Source organism: Macaca nemestrina, chromosome 15, assembly GCF_043159975.1.
Source record: "Macaca nemestrina isolate mMacNem1 chromosome 15, mMacNem.hap1, whole genome shotgun sequence".
Lineage (NCBI taxonomy): Eukaryota > Metazoa > Chordata > Mammalia > Primates > Cercopithecidae > Macaca > Macaca nemestrina.
The window spans coordinates 54,235,054-54,260,184 of record NC_092139.1 but is presented as its reverse complement, the minus strand read 5'-3'; the positions used below and the strand labels follow the sequence as shown (position 1 = coordinate 54,260,184).

At 40.4% G+C, this 25,131-nt stretch overlaps 1 protein-coding gene across 6 annotated transcripts in view; it reads left to right on the top strand.

Moving 5' to 3' along the window:
- The window catches only part of LOC105486802 (Ral GTPase activating protein catalytic subunit alpha 2), a 318,021-nt gene that overhangs the window by 92,638 nt on the left and 200,252 nt on the right, over positions 1 to 25,131 (top strand). For 4 of the 6 annotated variants that reach the window (XM_011749855.2, XM_071079738.1, XM_011749857.2 and 1 more), the window contains exons 14-18: positions 3,976 to 4,087; positions 9,940 to 10,177; positions 13,813 to 13,977; positions 16,499 to 16,639; positions 24,040 to 24,177. In XM_011749855.2, coding sequence (XP_011748157.2) covers positions 3,976 to 4,087; positions 9,940 to 10,177; positions 13,813 to 13,977; positions 16,499 to 16,639; positions 24,040 to 24,177 — 794 coding nt within the window. The remainder of the gene's footprint in view (positions 1 to 3,975; positions 4,088 to 9,939; positions 10,178 to 13,812; positions 13,978 to 16,498; positions 16,640 to 24,039; positions 24,178 to 25,131) is intronic. The other 2 variants (XM_011749858.3, XM_011749856.3) reach the window with 1 other exon arrangement.

The window sequence follows — 25,131 nt, the reverse complement described above, 5'->3', positions numbered from 1 at the left end:
GCACTTTGGGAGGCTGAGGTGGGTGGATCACCTGAGGTCGGGAGTTCGAGACCAGCCTGCCTAACATGGCGAAACCCCATCTCTCCTAAAAATACAAAAAATTAGCCAGGTGTGGTGGCAGGTGCCTGTGATCCTAGCTACTCGAGAGGCTGAGACAGGAGAATCACTTGAACCCGGAAGGCGGAGGTTGCAGTGAGATTGCGCCATTGCTCTCCAGCCTAGGTGACAGAGTGAGACTTTGTCTCAAAAAAAAAAAAAAAGTCCTCACTTTACTCCATCTGATGAGGTATTTTCAGTGATGCTCAGAAACAGACCAGAAAGCCTCAGAGTCACTTTCCATTTCTTCCTCTTCTCCTCGTGTCATCAGCCTCTCACTTCTGCCTTTAAAATGCTCCTCAAGCCTGTCCTTTGCATGTTCCCTCTCATTCCACTGCCGCCCTTGTGCAATCAAGCTGCCCACCCCAGCATCTCCCTAGGTGATCTTCTGCCTTGGTTCTCAGTCCTTGGAGGCCCTGCAGACCAGTGGCACCTTTCCTACCTGAAACCAGAGGGGTCCTCTGCCCATGTCTGCGTTCTGGAGGCCCTTGAGTCAGCAGGAAAGGGGCTTTGGAAAGTGTCTGCAGTTGGTAGGAAAGCGTGGACACGAGGTCTGATCGGAAAGGAACTGCAGGCCACCAAGTCCAATTCTTTTGCTTCAAAGATGAGGGAAGGGTGGACTCAAGAATCCTGGTGTGCAGAAAGTTCACAAGTACAGAAACCACAGGCATCAAAATGATATTATGATGTAGATTCCAACGTCATCTTTCCCAGACTTCTAAACTTAGCACTATTTGCCAAGTTAAGAAATTGTTAAAACTGGAAATATTACAGTGATGCACAATATGATGTAAACAAAGTTAAATTCCACGTCAGTAATATTGACAATAATGAGAAATGCTGGTATATGCTTTCAACTGAAATATCTGTTCCTGAATACCATAGTTTTATCAACATCATTTAAAATGTTTTTCTCCTTTGAAAACTTCCTGAGTTTTGTATACTACTGTATCAGCAGTTTTTGGATCTTTTTTGATAATATTTTTATTTTGATGAAAATTCTAGGAAATAAAATTAAGCAATTCTGTTCTGACTTTTACTAATTCATAGATTCCTAGGTGAAAGTATAGAAAAGAGAAATTGTAGAAATCGATGAAAATAGTTAACGGGAAAATGGTCAATAGAGCATAGAAAGGAATGTGAGCAGTTTCTCTAACAGATTTTCTTGTGTATTTAAGTACCAGATAATCCCTTGCCTCCCATCCCTCCTTTCCTTCCTCACTCCTTCTTCTCCCCTCTCTCCTTACCTCCTTTTCTTCCATCTAATAAATAACTATCGAGCATCTACTGTGAGAATATAGTGGTGAACTATGTAGACAAGGTCCCTGCCCTCATGAGGTTACATCCTCATAGGACCGAGAGACATTAAAAACCTAGAAGCAATTTCAGAGAGTCTGAAGTACTGAGAAGAACAGTGAAGGTTGGAAAGGGAAAAGAGTCCTGAATTGGGTGTGTGTTGCTTGGCATGGATAGAGGGAGAGTTATTTCCGTCAGCTGTCAGAGAAGGCCTTCCTGAGCAGAGCCCTGAGTGAAGGGAAGGAGGAGCCTTCGGGAGGTCTAAGGGAAGGGCATTCCTGGTAGAAAGAGCAGCAGATGCAAAAGCCCTGATGGGAGAAAAGGCAAAAAAAAAAAAAAAAGTGGCTTGTTTAAGGAAGGACAAGATGATGGCCAGTGTGGTGGAGTGGATGGAGTGAGAGGGGAGGAGGCAGGGGGCAGGCCAGGGCCAGGTTTCTTGGGGCCCTGCAGACCAAAGGAAGGACACCAGCTACCTCCCTGTGTGTCTGCAAGATTGTGACATAATACAATTTATGCTTCTGAAAGGCCCCTGTGGCTGCTGGAGAACATGCAGTACAGTGCCATAGATGATGGTGGCTGAGACCGGGGCTGTAGCCAGGGAACTGTAAGAAGTGGTCCTGAAATAGGGAATAACTGGTATGTAAATGAGTTGAAATGTCACCTGTATGAGGAGATGGAGATCAGGTAAATAATGAAGAATGTAGGAAAACCCTCACTCCTGTGTTGGACCCAAGGATGACACACATGCCTGATTCCATGTACTCCAACAGAAGTTTATTACACTCTTTGAGCTGTTCTCCTTGGAGAAGTCAGTGCTTCACAAAATAGAAAGGAACAAGCAGTTGTCAAAACTGGCAGCTTTGGCAGGTCGTGCATCTTTCTACTGTTAGGAAAGATTTTTCCAAACCATAGTTTTTCCACCCTTGCTTTCTTCTAGAAGACTCTGCATGCCTTTCCAAGCTTTCATACGTTCAGCAATCACATTGACTGTGTTTTTGTCAGTCATTGCTTTGATCACATTTGTAGCTTTTGATAGCAGTTGCCATGATCAAGGCTTTACTTGAAACTTATGATGTCTGTTGTTCTCATCACATTCTCATGATGGGTCTGTAACTAGTTGTGTGCAAGGGATTGTTTTTCATTGTCTTATGCATCATGTAACATGAATGGGCAGTGGTGATACTAGGTGCTGCCCTTCTCTTCCCTGGCGACAGGGACCTGGGTAGCCTGAATGTGGTGAGCGACAAGCTGTCCCCCAGCACTGTGCCATTTCTTCTCCCAGTTCTCTTCAAAGTTACCGTTGTACTTCATGCGTGTGTGCCCAGAAGATAGTCCTTCCTCTTCTGTGCTTCCAGAATCCATAGGCAGAGAATAGGAATACATGGGCAAGTGGCATGGAGTGCAGTGAGAATGTATACCAACAGATGACTCTGGGGACCAAAATCAAATGGGGCCAGCTACAAAGAGGGCAGGAAATCCCCACAGGTGATTTTACTGTGAGGAATTTTATGAGGTTCAGCATATTGTTAGGAGAAAATGCTATTCTGATATGCAGAGATATGAGAAAAGTATACAGGAACTATGATTTAGAGATCTCATCTGATTACTTTGTCCTATTCTCAGTTTTATTACTAAAGAGCAGTAAAGCCAAGGAGAAGGTATTAAAGATTAGATGAATGGTTAGCATGTGAAACCTGAAAGGAACCAGTGATTTCCCTCGAGGAACAAATGCACCTCTGTTACATAATGTGTTCTGTGTTCCCATGGAATCTAGGGGAAGAAAAAGTGAGCAGATACTCTGATATGAGCAATATAACTTAGGTGTAAGGAAGAAAAATGTCTTTTGGCTGTTCTGAATAACTTATTATTGTAATTAGCAGTGTTAGGCTGTCTCTATGCTGTTTTATAGTCTTCAAAGTCCTTTTACGTAAAACCTTCTGTGAGAGACTGTAACAAATGCTGGCACATTGGAACTGAGCTGCAGTGATGGCATTTGTCTCAGTTGTGCCCTGTAGCGCAGAGTCAGGATCTTCCAGGCATGAGCACTGTGCCTGTAAGTGTCCTGTAATGCAAACCCCTCCTGCCTGTGAGAGTACTGTGGCATTCCACCATACCAAGATACTGACTGTGTGTGTCCCCAAAATAAAGGGCAGAAAGTCAACTTAACTTCCTGTTGCAAAGATAGGGAGACCTTACAGGTCGAGTAAAACGGATAGCAAAATTAAAGAGTGCTGCATACGTTCCAGTAGGTTTTCACTGAGTGCCTTTAAGGTGTTGGCACAGTTGGAGAAGACAGTCTTGCCTCCCTTTTTGCAAGGGGAGAAAATCAGGCTGGAATGTTATGTTTTATCCTGCCTGTTTGTGTGGACATGGGAGGCATATTTTTAAAACCATTGTAACATAAGGGAGCTTATTTTGGTAAAATGTGATATTCGTTATGTAATTGGCATCTGGACTTTAATAGTTTCGAGTAATACGTAATTATCAATGTTGCTGAATTCTTAAGAGAATTTCTGGTACCTATAAGTTAAAGTACTTTGGAGACATGATTATTAATATGAGCTTTTATTTTGGGTGGCCCAGGGAACAGATGTTGCAAATACTACTCAGGATAACAGAAGCTGTCATGCAGAAGCCAAAGGATAAACAAATAAAGGACTTGTTTGCCCAGAGCTTGGCAGGGTTACTATTTAGGGTAAGTCTTTTTTATTAAAACACTGCAAATGCAAGAAGTCAATCAGATTTTATAGCAAACTAGTTTTAATCATTGAGAATTTTAACAATAATGTTAAATTTAAATTTCTAGAAATTTTTCTTCTTAGCTTTGTCCTGAAGGTTATGATCTATTCTTTACAATTAGTGCTGGGCTTTTAGGCTTTTCTCCCTTTCTGCCACCTCCTTCCTCTTTTGATTTGCTCAAGGGTGGTAGGAATTAGGAAGCTCTGATTGGCTTGGTGGAAGGCTAGGTAGATTTGGAGAGGTAAAGAATGAACGGAAGCATGGGAATGGGATAAAAATTTGAGAGCCATCAGTGTGTTGGGAAATTGTATTTAAAACCACAGAATGGGCTTACCTAGAGAGGACAGTGTCCACAGGTGATGGAAGAGATGCTGAGAAAGGGTGACCAGTGAGCGAGGAGGAAAACCAGAGGAATGTGTGTCCTGGGTGCCTGGGGATGAGTAATTGGGTAGGAGTAGAGCAGCCAGTTGACCATGGGCTTTGACAGATGTAGTTGGTTGAGAATGTTCTATGGGATGAGGCCCACCTGGAGTAGATGGAGGAGAAGATGAGAGCTGGGCAGTGGAGGTTGCAAGCGTACTTAAGGCTTTGCAGAGTTTGATGTGGAAAGGAAGAGGAAAAGGGGAGCTAGCTGAAGTCAGTGGCATACATGGTGGGCGAGGTTTAAGGTGGGTGGTACTAAAGTATGTTTGCTCACCAATGGGATGGTCCAGTGAGGGAGGACAAGATGGTCTTGGGGAGACAGAGGATAACTGTAGAAGTGAAGTCCCGGATATGGTGGGGGGCTGGGCCGGTCTTTGATGCCTGTGCTTCTTGCATCTCATGTGGTGAGCAGGTGAAGACCAAGAGCAGGCTGATACCTGGTGAGCTGCCTGGGGAAGAGGATGTGCCAGAGGGTTCTGAGCATGGCAGCCTACTCTGACATTGCTAATATTTATGAGGACCTTAGAGTTTATGAAGCATTACTGAAAGAGAAGAGTGTGAAAGGGCTCTGGAAAAATGCGACATTCTACATAAATAAAGGTATTAGTACAGTGGGTAGACTTGACTTTGGATAATTACATAGGTGATTCTTTTGCATATGTCCAGCTTTGCTCTGCTGATGCCTGGAGGGTGGTACTGACCACTGCTTTGCTGCCTGCCTGGACATATGGACACTGTACACTTTGCCCTCTCAGCGAAGTGTCTCACTGTTGGCACCCTTTCGAGCTCCGTGTCCTGGACCTGGGCTGCCAAGTGGACATGAGCTGAAGCCAGTCTCACGCTGGCAGGTGCTTGGGCCTTATTCTCACCAATTGCCTGGCTCTGCATCTGTTTTGTGTGTTGGAATTAGAGATCTTGTCACAGAATTAAACAAGTATCTATTCTGGGATTTGGGGGTTTTTTTTTTGTTTGGTTGGTTTTGGTCTTTGGGGGAAAAAAAAAACTCCCCCCATGTAATGGAGAAAACCTTCTCAGATATTACTTCCCTCCTCAGTTGGCCTGACTTCCCCAAAGCTCAGTTGACCTGACTTCCCTGTAGCTTAGTTTTGAGTTCATGACTATTAATGATTTTGATGTTGTTATTATTTTGGCAGTTTTTAGGTAGATCGAGAAGGATGCTTAAGTTAAGAACTAACCATATGGCTGGGCATGGTGTCTTACACCTGTAATCCCAGCACTTTGGGAGGCTGAGGCAGGAGGATTGCTTGAGCCCAAGAATTCAAAACCAGCCTGGGCAATAGAGTGAGACCCTGTCTCTACAAAAAATTAAAAAAACATTAGCCGGCCATAGTGGCATGCACCTGAAGTTTCAGTTACTTGTGAGCTGAGGTGGGAAGATTGCTTGAACCTAGGAGGTTGAGGCTATAAGCGAGCTATGATTGCACCCCTGTACTGCAGCCTAGTCAAAAGAGCAAGACCCTGTCTCAAAAAAAAAAAAAAAAACCTACCATAAAAAATAGTGAAGAGAGGATGAGCTTTTTGGTGTTAGGCAGATTGTGGTTCTGATCTCAGCTCTGCTACTCCCTGGCTATGTGGCCATGAGCACATGACTTTAGCTTTCTGAGTGTCTTCCCTAATCTGTCACAATCAGGAAAGGACTTCTTCCTACCCTGCAGGGTTGTCATGAGAATCAGAGTGGTCCCATTGGGATTTGTGATCTTCTGTTGACCTCCCACATTCTTATGGGAGGTGCAAGAGGCAAGAATAGTAAGGGTCCGGACTTACCAGGCTATCTGGTGTCTGATGTCTATTGGGCATCATCGTGGTCCCATACTGTCATTAAGACGTGCTATCTAATTAGTATTCATTTGATCATGTGGACTGTCTAAAATGGCCACTTGATTTTTTTTGAAAAATTTAGAACAAGGAGACTTAAAAAAGACAGGACATTTTAAAGTTTTTATTACCCTTTTTATCTTTTTCTAGTTCTTCTTCTTGTGTTTGTTTTTTTTATCTGTCAGTAGATAATCTGGGCCACCAAATTTTCTTTAAGTGATGATTGAATTTGACTTAGTTTTAAATATTTACCAAATAATGATGATCACCTTATTGCCCTAAGTGATGTTTTAATTTATTATCAATGCTAAATATGACCTTATGCTTGACGTTCTGATGGTATATCAGGAAACTATGGTCCTGCTCTTTGTAATATGAGCCATTAAAGTTATGCCATCCCCTTTAATGTGCTGATAGAGTGAAGTAGGAAGTGGTTGGTTAGCAAATGTTCATTAAGAAAAGGAGTGATTTCTTAGCTAAGGTGTTTTAAAAATACATCGTGTACCAAAATGTATCTGATAAAACATCAAATTTCAGTGCTGAAGGAACCTTGGAGAAGCTCTTATGCAACTCTTATTTTTAATGAGAAATGTGACTACAGAAAGGCCAAGTAACTTTCCTAGGTCACAAACCAGGGTAGTCCAGGCTGTTTGTTTCCATGTTCCTTTTAGAAAATGGTAATTGATCAGAAGGACACCCTGCCTTCATGTCCACAGGTGCCACCACTCACCACCCAACTGTATTTTACAAGTTTACCATTTTGCTCTGTGCAAGTGTTGTCAGTTGTGAATTATGATGATAATTCAACAGGTCTGCATACGTTTGTAATATTTGCTAAGTTGATTTTATAAACTGCAAGAAGTCATTCTGCACTTGTTTCATAATTAGTTAATAAAGTGAAGCCATTTTAAGATCCCCAGTATAGAGCATCTCATTACACCAAGACATCTGCTGTTATCCATGAAACTGACACTATATCCGAATGTGAGTCTGAGTCCTGATAACATTATCAGTCTCTACTTTCTTACTCGGCTCAGATTATACTTATTGATCTAATATTTAATTTTATTTTATGGCAATGTCCTCAAATTCATCTTGAAAGCAGGGGTATAAAAATTAATAGAAGATGGCATTGTAGTCATAATAAAAATATTTAATAAAGATAATAAAATTATTTTATTTTCTTTCATATTTTTAGTTTTACAAAATCCATACATGTTAGAATCAGATTTTAAATATAAGTGGTTAATATCTTGTTTTTTATATAATTAACTACTTTAGTCCTACTTTAACATTTTTATTTTTTTAAAAAGTAGTAGCAGCCGGGCACGGTGGCTCACACCTGTAATCCCAGCACTTTGGGAGACCGAGGCGTGCGGATCATGAGGTCAGGAGATTGAGACCATCCTGGCTAACATGGTGAATCCCCGTCTCTACTAAAAATACAAATAAATAGATAAATAAAATAAAATTAGCCAGGCATTGTGGCGGGCACATGTAGTCTCAGCTACTTGGGAGGCTGAGGCAGGAAAATGACATGAACCCGGGAGGCGGAGTTTGCAGTGAGCCAAGATCGCGCCACTGCACTCCAGCCTGAGCGACAGAGTGGGACTCCGTCTCCAAAAAAAAAAAAAAAAAAAAAAAAGTGGTAAACACAAATCGAAACAGAGAACACGTGTGTTACAGAAGGACCACTTTAAATAAGATTTTCCAAGTGGTCAGAACAGGCCTGCCTGATTTTACAGACTGATTTCTGTTTATCAAAGTTTTCCTGTGTCTATGTTAAAGAATAAATTCCATTAAAAAATCTATATATAATTTGGGGAAAAAAATTAAGAAGTGAACTCACCTACACAAAGAAGAATTCCTGACAAGAGTGGGAGCCTATTTGCATCTGGGTTGAGCCCATGCAAATACAAGCTGGCATCTTAACAAGTGCATTTATCTTTGACAACTGACTACAGGACTTACACAGACTTTGGGTATAAGGATTCCTTTTCACAAGCTTAGGAAAGCATTTTGTGGCTCATTTGAGATGCACTTGGCTATGTAGAGGCACTTCTTTCAGGGAAGATATATTTGGATTTGAATTTTAAAGGATGGTGAATATTTTGGCAGAGGTAAGGAATGGGGCAATTTTAAGGGAAGGAAATATCCAGGATATAGGCATAATTGTCTCATAGGGCTGTCCATGTGACCAGTTGTAGTGCTGTGGATTGTAAGACTTGAGGCAGACACTGATAAGTGAATAGACTGTGAAGGAAAGGTGTGATAGGTGTATTGATGGAGGGGAAATGCAGGGACCTGGAGGACACTTCCTGCTGACTGGGAGGTGGTGGTGGGGAGATAGTCAAGGATACCTTCTTGGAGGAAGTGATGTACAAATTTTGACCTGAGAAATGATGGGGAGTTATACAGAAACAAAAAGGAGGAAAGAGAGGGAAGGAAGAGTATGTGCAAAGGCCAGTTGCAGGAGCGAGCAGGTAGAGGAACTGGGAGAATGTCAGTGGAAGAAATTGAATACATTTTACTATTATGCTGTAGGATAGGTGCCTGAGGGTTGTGTAAGTAGCACTGTCTAGTACCTAGGTAGATAGATCAGGAAACCAGTAAAGAGGTCTAAACTGGACATGGAGATTCAGAAGTCAGCAGCACACAGAGGATAACTGGAGCCATGGGAATGGAGCCAAAACCCAGGCAGAAGGTGGAAGTGACCTCAGAAAGGGAAGATCCAGAGCAGTCTGTTGCCTGGGGGATGAGGAAGTGGAGATGGAGTAGATGTGGAACATTCTTTCAAGAAGTTTGGCTGTGAAAGTGGAAGGAAAAAGACTGTAGCTAGACGGGGGAATCTGGGTTCAAGGGAATTTTTTCTTTTAAGATGAGGAAGAATTTGGAGCATATTTAAATGCTGAAGAGAAAGAGCTGGGGAAGTGGGGTTGGCTGGAGATTAAAGGAGAGGGGTGGTTGAGAGGCATGAAGGTCCAGAGCATAAGGGGGCACAAGGATAGTAGATCAGGGGCCCCTCTTGGAGTTCAGCCCACGGGTGGAGGAGGAGCTGGGTGAATGTGGGCAAGAGTGTGAGTCCATGGGCAGAGGTTGAGGGGAGTCTCATTGAATGGGTTCTGTTTCTTGTGAAGTCTGCAGTCAATGTATCTGCTCAAAGTCAGGGAGGAGTTGGTGGGCTGGAGGTTTTCCTTTAGGAGGTTTGAAGTAGCCACTGTGGATGGAAGGAAAAGAGCAGTCTCAGGAAGCAGAGTGGTCACTGTGCAGAGGGCTTTGTCTTCTCCCTGATTATAGCCAGGGCCAGCTGCAGACCCTAGAATAGTATTGAATCAGTAACTTTGTTCATAATGATAACTAACTTCCCAGTAGCTTAAATCTTGATTATAGTTGGTCAAATGGATTTTGAGAATTAAAAGAAAAACAACTTCCAAAAGTACTTTTTATTTTAAAATTTGTGTTATTAATAGTCATTTAAAACATTTTGTTAAAAAGTATACTTCTTCAAATGAAGATGTATGAATTCTCTTGCTGGTTGGTTGGTTTTAGACGCTCATGGTGGCTTGGATCCGAGCAAACCTCTGTGTGTACATTTCTCGAGAGCTCTGGGATGACTTTCTTGGTGTGCTGTCCTCCCTCACGGAATGGGAGGAACTAATAAACGAGTGGGCCAACATTATGGACTCCTTGACAGCAGTGCTTGCAAGAACCGTTTATGGAGTTGAGATGACAAACCTACCTCTGGATAAATTAAGTGAACAAAAGGAAAAAAAGCAACGAGGCAAAGGTATTTCTACTTTTCCAGGTTAACACCAGATGTCTAGGTCGGGGGACGAGTGTGTATTTGTATGACTAAGCAATTAATGCATGAGATTTTATAATGAACTGAACCAGCTACACAGTGTCTTCTTAATAGTGGCATTAATTCGTGTCTCATATCATTCTGTTCCCTTAATGAGATGGTGAATTTCTGAGGAGGCTGTGCAAAAAGGAAGATGCAAGGAAGGTAGTAGTAATAGTAGTGATAACTAACAGTAATAATAATGGCTATTACATTGTACATATTATCTCTTTTTGCCTTCATAATAACCTAGTGAACTATAGATACTTGTATAATCCCCATATCACAGACAAATAAACTGAAGTATGAGACTTTGCAGAGATGTCCAATCCTTTGGCTTCCCCAGGCCACATTGGAAGAATTGTCTTGGAGCACACATAAAATACACTAAAACTAACGATAGCTTATGAGCTAAAACAAACAAACAAAAAATAGCAAAAAAAAAAAAAAATTCTCATAATGTTTTAAGAAAGTTTACACATTTGTGTTGGACTGTACTCAAAGCCATTCTTGGCTGCATGTGGCCCATGGGTTGGGCCACGGGTTGGTCAAGGTTGCCTTTCAGTGATTGACTTATCTGAGCCCACATAGTTAAGAAGTGGTTAGAAAATCAAAGCTGGATAAATACAACCCAAGATGTCATACAATTAAGATGCATTCTACAGCCTCTCTAGGAAACATGGAGAAATTCTGAATGCTTCAGATGGGAGCTATTTTGGCTTTGTTGTATTTCTGGGTAAAAATTGTTTTGGGACTGAGAACCTCAAATGAAAGTGATGTTTTCAAGGTACAAAACATCAGTGGTAGTTTCTGTTAGGAATGACAATTTGGCATCCGCTTGTCTTAATTACCATTCTTAAGGATGTGGCATGGTCCTTAGATTAATTCACTTGTACTACACCATACTCTGTAAAGATTTGAGGCCGGGCACAGTGGCTCAAGCCTGTAATCCCAGCACTTTGGGAGGCCGAGACGGGCAGATCACGAGGTCAGGAGATTGAGACCATCCTGGCTAACATGGTGCAACCCTGTCTCTACTAAAAACTACAAAAAACTAGCTGGGCAAGGTGGCGGGCGCCTGTAGTCCCAGCTACTCGGGAGGCTGAGGCAGGAGAATGGCGTAAACCCGGGAGGCAGAGCTTGCAGTGAGCTGAGATCCGGCCACTGTACTCCAGCCTGGGCGACAGAGCGAGACTCCGTCTCAAAAAAAAAAGAAGATTTGAGGCAGCTCTTAAAAAGGCATATAGTACAGTAGATCAAATACAAAATAGAATCAAAATGAGTGGGGTTGCAGGGAACTGCTGTTGTGACTAAAATGCCAAAATACATGCCATAGAGTCTCATGGACTTGCTGGGGAGATGGAAAAGTCAAACATTGGATTTGATTTTGGTCTTTGCAGGGTTACATCAAATTAGGAATCACAGAGCACATAGGGTAAAAACAATTCAATCACTTAGGTGATGCTTAGCTTTATTACGTCCTCCTGAGACTTGGGAGGAATTTTTCCTTCAAAGCCCCATAAAGGGTACACATTGCTTATTGTGTAGACTACCTCTTTAATAATACCAGCCTTATTATAGATTGTATCAGTGTGCTTTTGCCATGTGACAAATCACCCCAAAACTTATGGCTTAAAATAACAACCACTTATTTATCTTGATTTGATGAGTTGGCAATTTGGGTTGGACTCAGCCAGTCAGTTCTTCTGCTGGTCTTTGCTTCTGTGTTTGCAGTCAGCCAGGCTGTGAAGTAGTCAGCTAGGCAGCTCTACTTTTAGGGGTTGGCTGGCTGTAAGGGGGGGCAATGAGGTGTGACTGGGCCACGTGTTTCAGCAGCCAGAGGCTAGCTCAGGCTTGTTCACCAAGTGGCTTAGAGTTTCAGGAGCAGCAAGAGGGCAAGCTCAAATTTTCAAGTGCATTTCAAGTCTCTGCTTATTCAGTTTTGCTACCAAAGTCAGTCACATGATGAAGCCTAATGTCAATATGGGAGAGAACAACAGAGGATGTGGATACAGGGAGGTGTGAACCAGTTACGGTGGCTAGTAAACCATATACATGTGTAATAAATGTGATGGATTCTTATAATATCTTCATTGAAATCTGAGAATGGCTTGCCAAAGCACTAATTAATAAAAGCAAGTTAGTAAGAAGCCAAAATAAAGTATTTGAAGTACATGGCAATCCAGTGGAACAGTTTAATCCCAATGTAGATTTAGACTGTCTAATGCAATGATTTTATAACATTTTTTAACAGATCCGTTTTTCTCCCCAGTTGAAGGTATACATAACCCCTTTCTAAAGAAATAGACTGGAGATTTGGGATTGAAGTAGGAGCAGGGAGCCAAGAACCTGGGTCCTTGGCCTCCATCTAGTCCTCTCTAACAGCTCTGAGGACCTCCGTGTAAACCCAGGGCCTGAGAGGACCCAGATACTTCCAACTAGGAACTTGGCTCCCTAAGACAGTGGTTCTCAGCCCAAAAGAGAACTTACCTGGCTAAGAATACCTTTCAGGCTAGAGAAGGAGAGCTGAAATAGGAGATAAGGACCTACCTTCAATTGTAATCCATGCACGAGTGCACGTTTGTGCATGCGCGCGCGCACACACACATGCACACCTGCCATTCTGCAAGATTCTCTTCCTACCCACAGATTCATCTGAAGAGATAGACTTGTCTTGGGAAGGCAAACAACTTCAAAAACACTGTTTTCAAAATGTACTGAACAAATTATTAAATTAATGACCGTGACTAATATTTCTGATTTATGTTGGTTTATTCTAAAAAGGATTTAAATATTTATTGTAGAAACACTTGCCTTCTAAGGGCTAGACTACTAGAAACAAAAAACACAGGCAGAGGAAACTGGGTGTGGAAACATGCCACAGGTGGCAGCCACTGGCCACATCATACCTGTGCAGAAATCTCTAAGTCTGCCATTCTCTTTCCTTCTCTATTTCTTTTGGTCCATAGTCTCTCATTGAAATAATTAACCAGAACAATATGAGAAAAAAGAAAAGTTGAATCTCAGACTACAATGTTTTATTGTTTTGGACCTTTGCTAAAATAGGATTTTGTATTATTTATAGATTTTCATTATCCTGCCCATTTAACTGAATCCACATTAGAGTTTATAGGCATGGATTGCCCTGGGGATTTGTGGAGGGGTTGGTGTCTACAGGATGCAGTACTATTCAAACATCAGGATCTCTGAGGTTTTGGCTTATAAGCAGTGGTTTTTGGAGTGTCCTGGGAACAGTAGTATAACTTCATTTGATACTGTTCTTGTATTGAGAAAGGTTTATTAATACATTCTTTTGTATGCTGGAGTGAGTACTATGAAGATATGATAATATTCCTAAGACTGTTTTATATTCTTAAAAATATTTTGGCAACAAGAATTCTTAAATTAGTGACATGTGAACAACTTCCTAAATTGCAGTGTAAGGAAGTGGTACTTAATTTGTGACAAGAAAACCTACTGATTATATATAGTTGTGTGTACACCATTTGCTGAGCAACACAAGCTGCGAAATGAATAATAATGAATTCAGCCTTTAGATTATTTTTCTTGTCCTTTATCAGGCTGTGTTCTAGATCCTCAGAAAGGAACCACTGTGGGGAGATCCTTTTCTCTCAGCTGGCGGAGCCACCCAGATGTGACCGAACCGATGCGATTTAGGAGTGCCACCACGTCTGGAGCACCGGGAGTGGAAAAGGCGAGAAATATTGTTCGCCAAAAAGCAACTGGTAAACATTTATTTAAATGCTTCTCAAAAATCTAGTTGTTATCTAAAATGAATTTATAGGCATAAGGTGTGTTAAAAATTCTACTCAAAATTTAAATATTAGACCTTATATTAAATGAAATGTCTCTACATCTTTTTAGCTTTCTGCTGTGGTTACTTTTCAAATCACCGTTTTCAGTTACTTATTTCTAAATCCTCCATTGTGAAAAAGAACTTGAGATGTTAATGTTGAGTGAGATATTTGTACGAAATAGAGAAAATAGAGGTTTTGTTTGAACCTTGAAGAAAATAGATTGTTAATAAATACACCAGTAGTTGCATTATTGTCAGTGTTAAACCATGTTAATCTTTAGAGTGTGGCAACCTGTTTCAGCAAAGAAAAGGAGAATTATACGCTTTAGTTTTCAGGACTGGATAGACATTTTCATTTTTTGCTCCTTTGGAAAATTGAGCCTTTTCATGTCTGTGTATGTTATCTTTGCAGCCTATTTCCATTAGCAACTTGACCAACAACCCCCAGTTAATTGGACTACTTTGCTACATTTTACTCTTTTTTTCTTTTTTTGTTTTTTGAGACAGATTCTTGCTCCAGGCTGGAGTGTAGTGGTGCAATCTCAGCTCACTGCAACTTCTGCTTTCTGGGTTCCAGCAATTCTCCTGCCTCAGCCTCCTGAGTAGCTGAGATTACAGGCGCCCCACCATGCCCAGCAAATTTTTGTATTTTTAGTAGAAACAGGGTTTCACCATGTTGGTCAGGCTGGTCTCAAACTCCTGACCTCGTGATCCGCCCGCCTCGGCCTCCCAAAATGCTGGGATTACAGGCGTGAGCCACTGTGCCCAGCCTACATTTTACTCTTAAAACAAAAAGTGAACTCTTTAAAAAGAAGCTTGTATATGGCATTTAATAAGAATAAACAAAGCCACCTCGTCCCCAGTGGCTTTGAGCCTGTAACTTAGGTTTAAGACAATTGTAATTGATAATTTAGCATGTTGACTTCAGAAAGTCGCAAGATCCTCTGGCCATAAAACAAAGATTCATTAAGGCTCAACATATTCTATAGTGCTTAGTAAAGGCTTAATACAGATAGTTTAGAATCCTGTTGGAGTTTTTATGAAAATATATTCCACCTTAACTGTAACTCTCTCATACTTTTTTGCTGTAGCATTTGCTGGAAATTATCACCTTATTTACATGCACGGCCTCTTCTGCTTCTTCCTTCTTTCTGTCATTCTCTCCCCTGAGGAGAGACCCAATTCATTTTTAAAAGCAGGCAACTTTTGAGGATGCTCATTCACTGATTTCCTTTCTCATTCCAATTCCTAAAAACTATTTGCTTTTATCTTTTTTTTTTTTTTTTTTTTTTTGAGTCGGAGTCTCATGCTGTCGCTCAGGCTGAAGTGCAGTGGTGCGATCTCAGCTCACTGCAACCTCCGCCTCCCAGGTTCAAGCGAGTCTCCTGCCTCAGCCTCCTGAGTAGCTGGTACTACAGGTGCGCACCACCATGCTCAGCTAATTTTTGTATTTTTAGTAGAGAAGGGGTTTCACCATGTCGGTCAGGCTGGTCTCGAACTCCTGACCTCAGGTGATTCACCCGCCTCGGCCTTCCAAAGTGTTGGGATTAACGGACGTGAGCCACTGCACCCAGCCTACTGGGAATTCGAATAGGCAAAGGGTAGGAGAAAGGGCAGTAGGGTAAAAAGTTTGTTTCAGTTTTTACAAATGTGTCACTATCATTTGTAGTTCCATATCATTAATGTTAACTGATATCATACAAAAATAGTAAAGCAGCAAGTGAATCTTTGTTTTTGTTTTAGAATAAAACTGATTTTACAGATTGTGGTTTTACATATATGAAGCACGTTTTCCTCCTGTGTTCATTCAATTCCTCCAATGTTTATTTGACTAGCAGTATATAGAAAACATAAGAATACCGTGAAGTAGACACTAAAGATGTATGGATTTAATAAACATGAAATGTGACATAAAAGGATGGGTTTCATGGAGATTTTACCTTTTCCTCAAATATCAAATCTTTTAATGTTCAACTTGACTTTTATGTGTTCTTGAGCTTTTTGGTTATTTAATTTACTAAATGATTTGCTTTTGAATACAGTCAGCTCTCAGCAAACCAACTTCTGAATGAAGGCCAGATATTCCCTCTCTCACCATGGTCTTTTTGTATTTGTCCTTTAGGAAAGGAAAACTGATTATAATGTCTGTCCAAGCAAATAACCTGAATGTGAATCTGATACACAGCAGAAAGAAGGAAAGGCTAAACATATAAAGCATTTCAAAATAAAATTATTTGTGGATTGCCCATTGTCCTATGTCATGAGAATGACTGACTGAAAGTTGGCTGTATTTAGAGACAACAATTAAATACTATACTTTGTACTGACTTCCTTTAAAGTTTAAAATGACCTCCTTTAAATGTTTAAAGAGAGCCCAGAAAAGTAATGATAATAAATTGAAAGGTCCTATTGTTCTTCTGACATAATTATTACTTTATCTCTCCTGGAAGCTAAGCGAAGCCAGTCTATCAGCAACTGTGTCCACCTTTCTGAGGCTTTGCCTGCCACTAAAAGCGTCCCGCTCCTCCTTCACACCGTGAGCGCTCTCTTACCTGGTCTCTCTTACTCTTCTTGCTCTCACAGGCTGTCAGGTACTGTAACACTGTCTCATGTGTCCATCACTGTTCCCGGGCTTCTCCGGCTTGCCTCTGGGACTTGCTTCCTTTGTTAATATCCCCACATGACACACGTGCCTCACCATTACAGTAGTGTTAAATTGCAATGAATACTAGTAATTACTTTTGTGTAGTTAGATGCTTGGTGGCAATTAGATAGTCAAGAAAAATATCTGTAACTTTGGTCTTGGCAATAACAATTAAAGAGGATAGAAGGGTTTTTAAGTCCATAGCTATTTAATAGGGGAAAATGTGATGCCTGCCTTAGTGTGTCTTCTATACAGTACCCATAGAAAGTAAGGGGATTTTCATAAAAGTTTTGAACATGTCAGTATTAGAATGCTTGCTATGCCTTCCAAAAAATGAATAAACTAGAAAAATGTTTGTAGGCGGGATCTACTTGGAGTTAATAAATCATATATGTGAAGTAATGACCAGTTATGTGGATTCATACGGACTATTGAAATTTGAGTGAAAAAGGACCAGTGCCAAAAAGCAGTAATTTCCAAAACAAAGAAACGTTGTTCTTGTACTTCAGCCAATTAAAATTGAATTTAACCATGTGTGATTTACACACAGTACCTTTTTTATTACGACATCATACCACCAAAAGTCATTTTTGGCCTAGTTACTTCAACCGAAGAATTTACCTTTCTCTATATTGAATAATTAGGTCTATGTCTATTTATTTTTCAGTGATTCTAGGATGAACTGAATCTTCTTCCTTAAAAGAGAAAGATCATTTTCATGATCTTTTTTGTTTTCAGAAATCTGGCATTGTAGATTAGTATTTTTTGTTGTTGTTGTTTTTGATTTTTTTGAGACAGAATCTCTCTCTGTCACCCAGTCTAGAGTACAGTGGCGCAATCTCGGCTCACTGCAACCTCTGCCTCCCGGGTTCAAGCAGTTCTTCTGCCTCAGCCTCCCGAATAGCTGGGACTACAGGTGTGTGCCACCACACCTGGCTAATTTTTGTGTTTTTAGTAGAGATGAGGTTTCACCATGTTGGCCAGGCAGGTCTTGAACTCCTGACCTCGTGACCCACCCGCCTCAGCCTCCTAAAGATTCGTATTTTTTTTTTTTAACACTGGAGATAACCTAATTGTGGCTTTCTGTAATACTAAATTATGTCATACCGTGTTTTAGCAAAGCAAAATGAAAGCTTAAGTTCTCTGATGGCTATGTAAATACCATATTACTTTATAGAATTTAGGGGAAGAAGTTTTACCAAGAGTGAGGACTATAATGTTTCTTAGAAAACTCTTTTTCTCCAGTAACTATTAAATGAGAAAAACAGTAAGAATGGTACATGGGAAAATGGTCACTAGTCAATTAAATTACTGTTGAGTTTAACTGCCCGATTATTTGGTTTTCAAAAAAAAGCTATTGTTTAGAGATGATTAATAAAGTATTTAAAATCATTGTACCCCCTGTTTGGCTAATATACACCCCAAATGAATTTTTTCATGTTGATAAGTTTTCTCATGTCACAGTCCATTTTTTTCTATATTTTGTTTCTCTTAAGTTTTTCCCTAGTTTGTCCAGAACATGTTCCCACAAGAAATCTCTTCCAATTAGTGATTTAATTTTGGAAGCTTTTGTTCTCATTCGATATTACATTTTATTTTACTAAGGCTCTTGGTTCCTGTATATATGTATACAGTTCCAAATGAATGAAGTTAAATGTGATTTAGAGCAGTGGTTCTCAATCGGGGACAATTTCAACAATGCCAGGAGACATTTTTAATTGTCACACGTGGGACAGTGCTAGTGGCAGCTTGTGGGTGGAAGTCAGGAATGCTGCTGAATAGCTTGCAATGCACAGGACAGCTCCCAAATGAAGAATTGTCTGGTCCAAAATACCAGCAGTGCCGAGGCTGAGAAATCCTAACTTAGAGTGAAATCAAGTGGCCTGGACTTGGTCTGAGTTTTCCTGCGTTTGCCGTCTTTGTTCTTGATTTTGTAGCACAAAGGGTAAAAGAACTTCAGAGTACAGTGACTTTGAGAACAACCTGCCATTCTCTTTTTCACCTGACAACTATGATAGTGAGCTTCTTAGCCTGAGGCCATTGGTTCTTTACTACTTAAAATGATGCCATTGTCCTTTGTGACTGTCCTATCCAGAGACTGACCCAAGGGCAGATTGTATATTCTCCGCTGGTTGGCATGTTAGAGTATTGAATTTGCCCTCCAATTTAAATCCTAGTGTGTAGGCATATCCCATCAACCTACTGCTAGATAATGTAACACTTAATTTTACTTTCTGGCCACAAGTTCTTTACCCTATCAATGATTGCTAATTTTGTTTACATTTAAGTTAACTTTTTTTGTTTTTGTTTCTAATCTATATGACTAGTCAACCCACCAAAATTGTTTTAATAATATAAGCAATAGACAATTACTTACTTTTAGCTATGATTGTATCATTTTCTGATCTTTTTGGGACTGTATTTGGCGGCAGCAGCAGAATTTTGGGTGGGTTGTTTGTATTCTGGGAGGAAGAAGTGATGTTTGTATTTTGGAGTCACAACCAACTGTTTCCATTAACAGGAACAGCTACATAAAGAAATACAGTTGGGGAGGTAGGACTGGCACTTTTTGTGATTTCCTTTCCCCCCACCCCTTGGTGAGAACAGTTCTTTCCAGCTGTTCTATAATTTTTTTTTTTTTGAGATGGAGTCTTGCTCTGTACCTCAGGCTGGAGTGCAGTGGTGTGATGTTGGCCCACTGCAACCTCCACCTCCTGGGTCCTGGTTCAAGCATTTCTCCTGCTTCAGCCTCCCAAGTAGCTGGGATTATGGGCATGCCATGCACAGCTAACTTTTTGTATTTTTAGTAGAGATAGGGTTTCACCATGTTGACCAGGCTGGTCTTGAACTCCTAACCTCGTGATCTGCCCGCCTCGGCCTCCCAAAGTGCTGGGATTACAGGCGTGAGCCACCATGTTCTGTCTGTTCTACAGTTTTAACTGCTTTTTAGGTTGAAACGTTTATCAATCTGTAGCACTTAATAGGCCATACAGATGGTAGATGTTATTTTTCTTTTAGGAATATTGTAATAGTAGTAATGAGAGTACTGTAATGAGAGTAATGTAATCAACAATCTCCCCTTATTCTAATAAAACATACTGGAATGGTATGGCAAACCTTGCCTCGCTCCTTCTGCATCTGGTTTGTGTGCTTCTAGGAAGTGCTTTGTTGTCAGGACCTGGTCTGATTTACCCATGGGAAGTTTGATCTTGTGGGAAGCTTCAAGATGCTGAGTTGATATGCATTTCCTGTGCTTTTTATAGGATCAGATTGGTATCATTCATGGTGTTTTCAAAATTAGGAAATTATATTTATTTTGCTTATGCAACCTTGTACAAGGGATAAATGGAACTCAGAATTTTGGTTATTGAAGAATGAGCCTCACTGCACTTACTAAATGTAAGACTGATTAATGAAGCCTTAAAAAGTGAGTGAAATTGCTATGAAAAATAGTTAGAGATCTGGAAAAAAATAGAAGTTACTGAAGAGCTTACACACTTAATTTAATTTGATCGCACTGCCTTTCTCAGTGAAAAAACCCTGAAATTTAGTAAGCCTTATTTGATCGTTTTCAGGTGATTTGAATGGAGCTTTAGAAAGTGATAGTTTAGGCCGGGTGCAGTGGCTCACGCCTGTAATCCCAACACTTTGGGAGGCCCAGGCAGGCGGATCATGAGGTCAGGAGATCGAGACCATCTTGGCTAACATGGTGAAACCCCATCTCTACTAAAAATACAAAAAATTAGCCGGGCATGTGCCTGTAGTCCCAGCTGCTCGGGAGGCTGAGGCAGGAGAATGCTATGAACTCAGGAGACGGAGCTTGCAGTGAGCTGAGATCACGCTGCTGCACTCCAGCCTGGGCGACAGCGCGAGACTCCATCTCAAAAAAAAAAAAAAAAAAAAAAAAAAAAAGAGTTGAGTAATGGTATTGTGTAACTTACACTGTCAAGAGATGAGAAAGTGCTTTTAAAATCTGGGCAGTTGGGACTAGCTAGGCTTTAGAGAGAGTACCTTATTTGGTGAATCTGAGATAGAACTTAGCTCTTTGAAGTGATTTAAACAAATTACGTGACATTCAAAAATAGATCTAGGATTTATTATGTAATTTTAATGTAACTGATAAAATTCTTTCTCTATTTTAAGTATCAGATAATCCTGTCTTTTGGTATTTGCATATCACTGTTAAAATGATTTTCATTCGTTATGAAAGAGCAACTGCTAACAGCTGACCCCATAGAATGAGAGCAGCTTTAACATAAATTGCTCTTTCTTAAATAAAATGCCAGCAGAGGGAGCCCAAGAACTATTTAAAAAGGAAAAATAGTAGAAAGAAAATGTTTCTGTCATTCATGTGTTCATTTATACAAAACATGTATTTAATATAAAGTATGAGAAAATCCCAATAAATATACCATTACAAATCAGGAAATTGGGTTTAAATTGTGGGATAAGGAGAATTGAAAATTCTCTTTTTACAGCGTCTCAATTGATAGTCAACTACAGGAGTAGCTCAGGGCACCTACAACACAACAGCACACTGAAGCATCATGGCTCTCCCCTTCCTTCCCACTCGATCAGGAGTGCTCCCGCCCTGCCACTGACTGCTATTCCTAAAGGCTTGGACTTTCTCCATCTGATAAGTCCCTCCTGACAGTTTTATAAAAACAAAGCCTTAAAAGCTGCACTAGGCCAGCCTGTTGGGAAGGCAGACCAGCTGGTGGTGGCAGGCTCTTCATCCGTCTGCTGCGTTGAGAACCAGTGGGGACACTCTAATTTGGAAGCAATGGTGCTGTGGCTATATTTCATCCCACCAGATGGCGATGTTCTTTATCTTTAGGCAGATGCTGCCAGTGTTGGCTCAGCCCTTATTTGCTCCTGCTCATAGCCCAGAAACCAACATCTATCCGTTTTTGGCATCAGGCTTCAGAGACTAACTCTTCCCACTATCCATAAAAAATGGCATTTGCCAATTATATTTTAGAAAGTTAGGAAGCTCTTGGGCTCCCCCTACTGATACTGGATTAACCAGTAGATTCATTAACAAATACAAACTCTTCCCAGAAGGTTTCAACATCCTGCATAATTAGAATAAACAATTAGAGAAGACAGCCGGAAGGGCTGCCCCTATGGTGTTATTTGCCTTCTGTTGCTGAAGGCTGAAGAGGCTAGAAATAGATCTGTGAGAAGGACGTAGTCTATACTTTGGGATGTGTAGGTAGATTAAAAATTTGCACATACGCTTTGTGTTTCTCTATAGAAAAATGAACAGTACTTGGCTGTTCAAAAGAAGAGGAAGGCAAAGACAACCTGGGAACACATGAGGCTTTAACGTATCTGTCTTTTCTTGCTACGTTGGCCTATCTTTGCTTGTACTCCAAACACAGTTTCCCACCAGCATCTCAAGTTAGACTATGGGCTGGGCACCATGGCCTATGCCTGTAATCCCAGCACTTTGGAAGGCTGAGGTGGGTAGACTGCTTGAGACCAGCCTAGGCAACATGGCAAAACCCCGTCTCTGAAAAGACAAAAATTTTTTGGGTATAGTGGCATGCACCTGAACTCCCAGGTATTCAGGAGGGTGAGGTGTGAGGATCAGTTGAGCCAGGGGAGGTCCAGTGTGCAGTGAGCTGTGATCACACCACTGCACTCTAGCCTGGCAACAGAGCAAGGCACTGTCTTTAAAAAAAAAAGTAAATTGATAAATTTTTGTAAGTGAAGGATCACACAAATTTCATAGTTTTGAGGTCTTGTAACCATATCAGCATACTATAAAATGCATTTTCATTTGGATAGAAACAATAAAACAGAAACCCTTTGTTGAAATTGTCTGTATTAAATTTAGAATCTTCCTACATACTTCTTGTTTAAGATAAGCCATCAGTTTGCCTTATGACTTAGATTAAAGGATTATACAGAGGGTGGCCAATTGGCAGTGAGTTTCCATTTCAGGTGACAAACCAGGTGACCCAGCCAGTTAAGATAATACAGGATGAGTTTTGATCATTCTCTTCTTAGTAGTAGTAATGAGCAGATGAAAAATTTTGGAAAAGACTTTATTCTAGTTATGTGGGTATAAAGTTTTATGACTACGTCAGTGAGTGTGGAATCTAGTGAGAAACAGAGCTATGGGGCTTACATGCAGGGCCAGGGAGCAAGTCCTGTAAGGGATATTCCCAGGGCAGCACGGCAAGGAGGGATGAGGGAGCAGGTTTGCCTTTATCATAGGGGAGTGAACAGCAGGAAGAAGAGAGTAGTAGCAGGTGCCAACTGGGTTAGTACTACTGGAGACTAAAGTGAGCTAGAGTACTTTGCAAGCGGATCAGTATGTCCTGTGAGATCAAGGAAAGCCCATATTCACCCTGACTAGCATGTTTGACAACTCTCTAACAAGAGAGGGCTTTGTTGGGTTTTAAGAGGAGTGGCACAGCCAGATCTTTATTTTAGAGGGACCATGGAGAGGATAAATATGAAGGTGGTAAGAAGAGGGGGACAGTGATTAGTGATTAGTTAGCAGACTGTTACAACAACCTATGTAAAAGGTGGTGCAACCCTGAAGCTGTGACTCTAGACAGAGAGGGTGGGGTGATAATTTCAGTGCCTTGGGTGGTCTTTAGAGATTAAAGTGTACTGTGCAGTTTAGAAATGAGCTGGGGGGAACTCATTCTCTAGGGGAAACTCATTCTCTAGGGGAATATAGCTTGTAACAATACTGAGATTATCCTGTGGTCCCTACCCAGCTATGGTTTTCTATTTTATGTCTCTTACATATTGTTTTTCTACAAATACCTGTGGATCATTCTGTACTTTAGAGAATAATTCAACATTGCATTTGATGAAATAAGCCATTATATCACTATAGCATTTTATTTTGGACAGTTGGGCACTTACCTCTTAAAAAGGAATAATGCAGTAGAAATTTCCACGTTTCCTTTCATCTTCCTTTAGGGTGTGTGTGTGTATGTGTGTATGTGTGTGTGGTTTTTTGTTCTTCTCAAATGTACGTTATTCATTCTGTGCATCTCCTAGATCTCTCTTTCCTTGGCATGCCTGGCCCTGAAATTCCAAATGACTTTTACAGTTCTTAACTTATTATTGTGGCTTTTTTCCTTTACTTTGATTGAAAAATAAACGACCTTATAGAACTTAAGTGGAAAATGTATTCTTGGAGTAGAATATTAGGGGTTAGTAAGTGTAGGAAACTTGACGGTATAAATGCAGATTATCTGACTATAAATTATTTGTGAAAAGCATTTGAAACTTTATTTTTTAAATCGGTTATTTTAAGTGGTGAATGTGTTTTTAAAATCTTGAACTGTAACCTTGCATGTTTTGTGTTAATGCTAACAGAAGTAGAGGAGTGTCAACAGTCAGAAAACGCATCTGCAGCCGGATCTGTCTATCTCACGGTGGGACAGCAGCAGCAGGTCCTTCGGAGCAGTAGCACCTCCGACATCCCTGAGCCGCTGTGCTCAGATTCTTCTCAGGGTACGTGGTATATTTAGTAATTAATACAGAACTATAGATTCTGGCAGAGGAATAAAAGCTACATATAGTATTGCTTTGTACATGTATTCTAAATATATTTGTTTCAAGGGAATTACCTTTTTAATTTGGAAGGATGTGATTTATGTCAATGAAATATTTGCACTATTTAAACATGTTTATCTAAATTATTTGTATGTATCTGTATGTAGATATATACCCACTTTTTTAATGGTTGGCATGTTTGAGGACTAGACAGGAGTCCAAGTGGCCAGAGTAGAAGGAAGACAGAGACTGTTACAACATGAAGTCAAGTAGGGCATCAAATTAGGTATTATAGAAGGCAGAGAGGCAGGATGGGGGCAGGGACGTAGGGAAAGGGCTGTGAGAAGAGCCGTTAAAGTTGAAAATGAGAATGGAAAGCTGACCAGACTTGTGAAAAAGTTTATTAGCAGCTTACCGACTCTGCTGAGGTTGAAAATAATAACTTTTAATAGCATTAATCTGCACGGTTTCACCAACAACTTGCAGCAACAACAGGGTGTGGAAAGCAAGGAGACAGATGGTTTGACCTGTAAACAGTGGATGATAGATTTGTCAGTGAAAGTGTGTGCTTAAAGTGTGTCTAGTGGACATAGTTACTCTGTTTTGGTGTCATGAATTAATTAAGAAATCAACCCTACATATCAACAAGTTATCTCATATCTTTTAATGTCAAGGTCATGCTAGTCTCATCAGATGAGTAGAGAATTATTCTCTCTTAGAAATCCTCTGGAAATAAGAAAATACAGAAAAAGCTTCAGAAAATGTATTATCTGAAAGGTTTTTGAAAGGTTTTATATAAGACTATTATTTTTTTTTCGTACATATTTGGTAGAAACTACCAGTTGCCTGGATTTTTCTTGTAGGAATGTTTTAAATTATCATTTAAATTTTAAGAAAATTTCAGTTATGGAG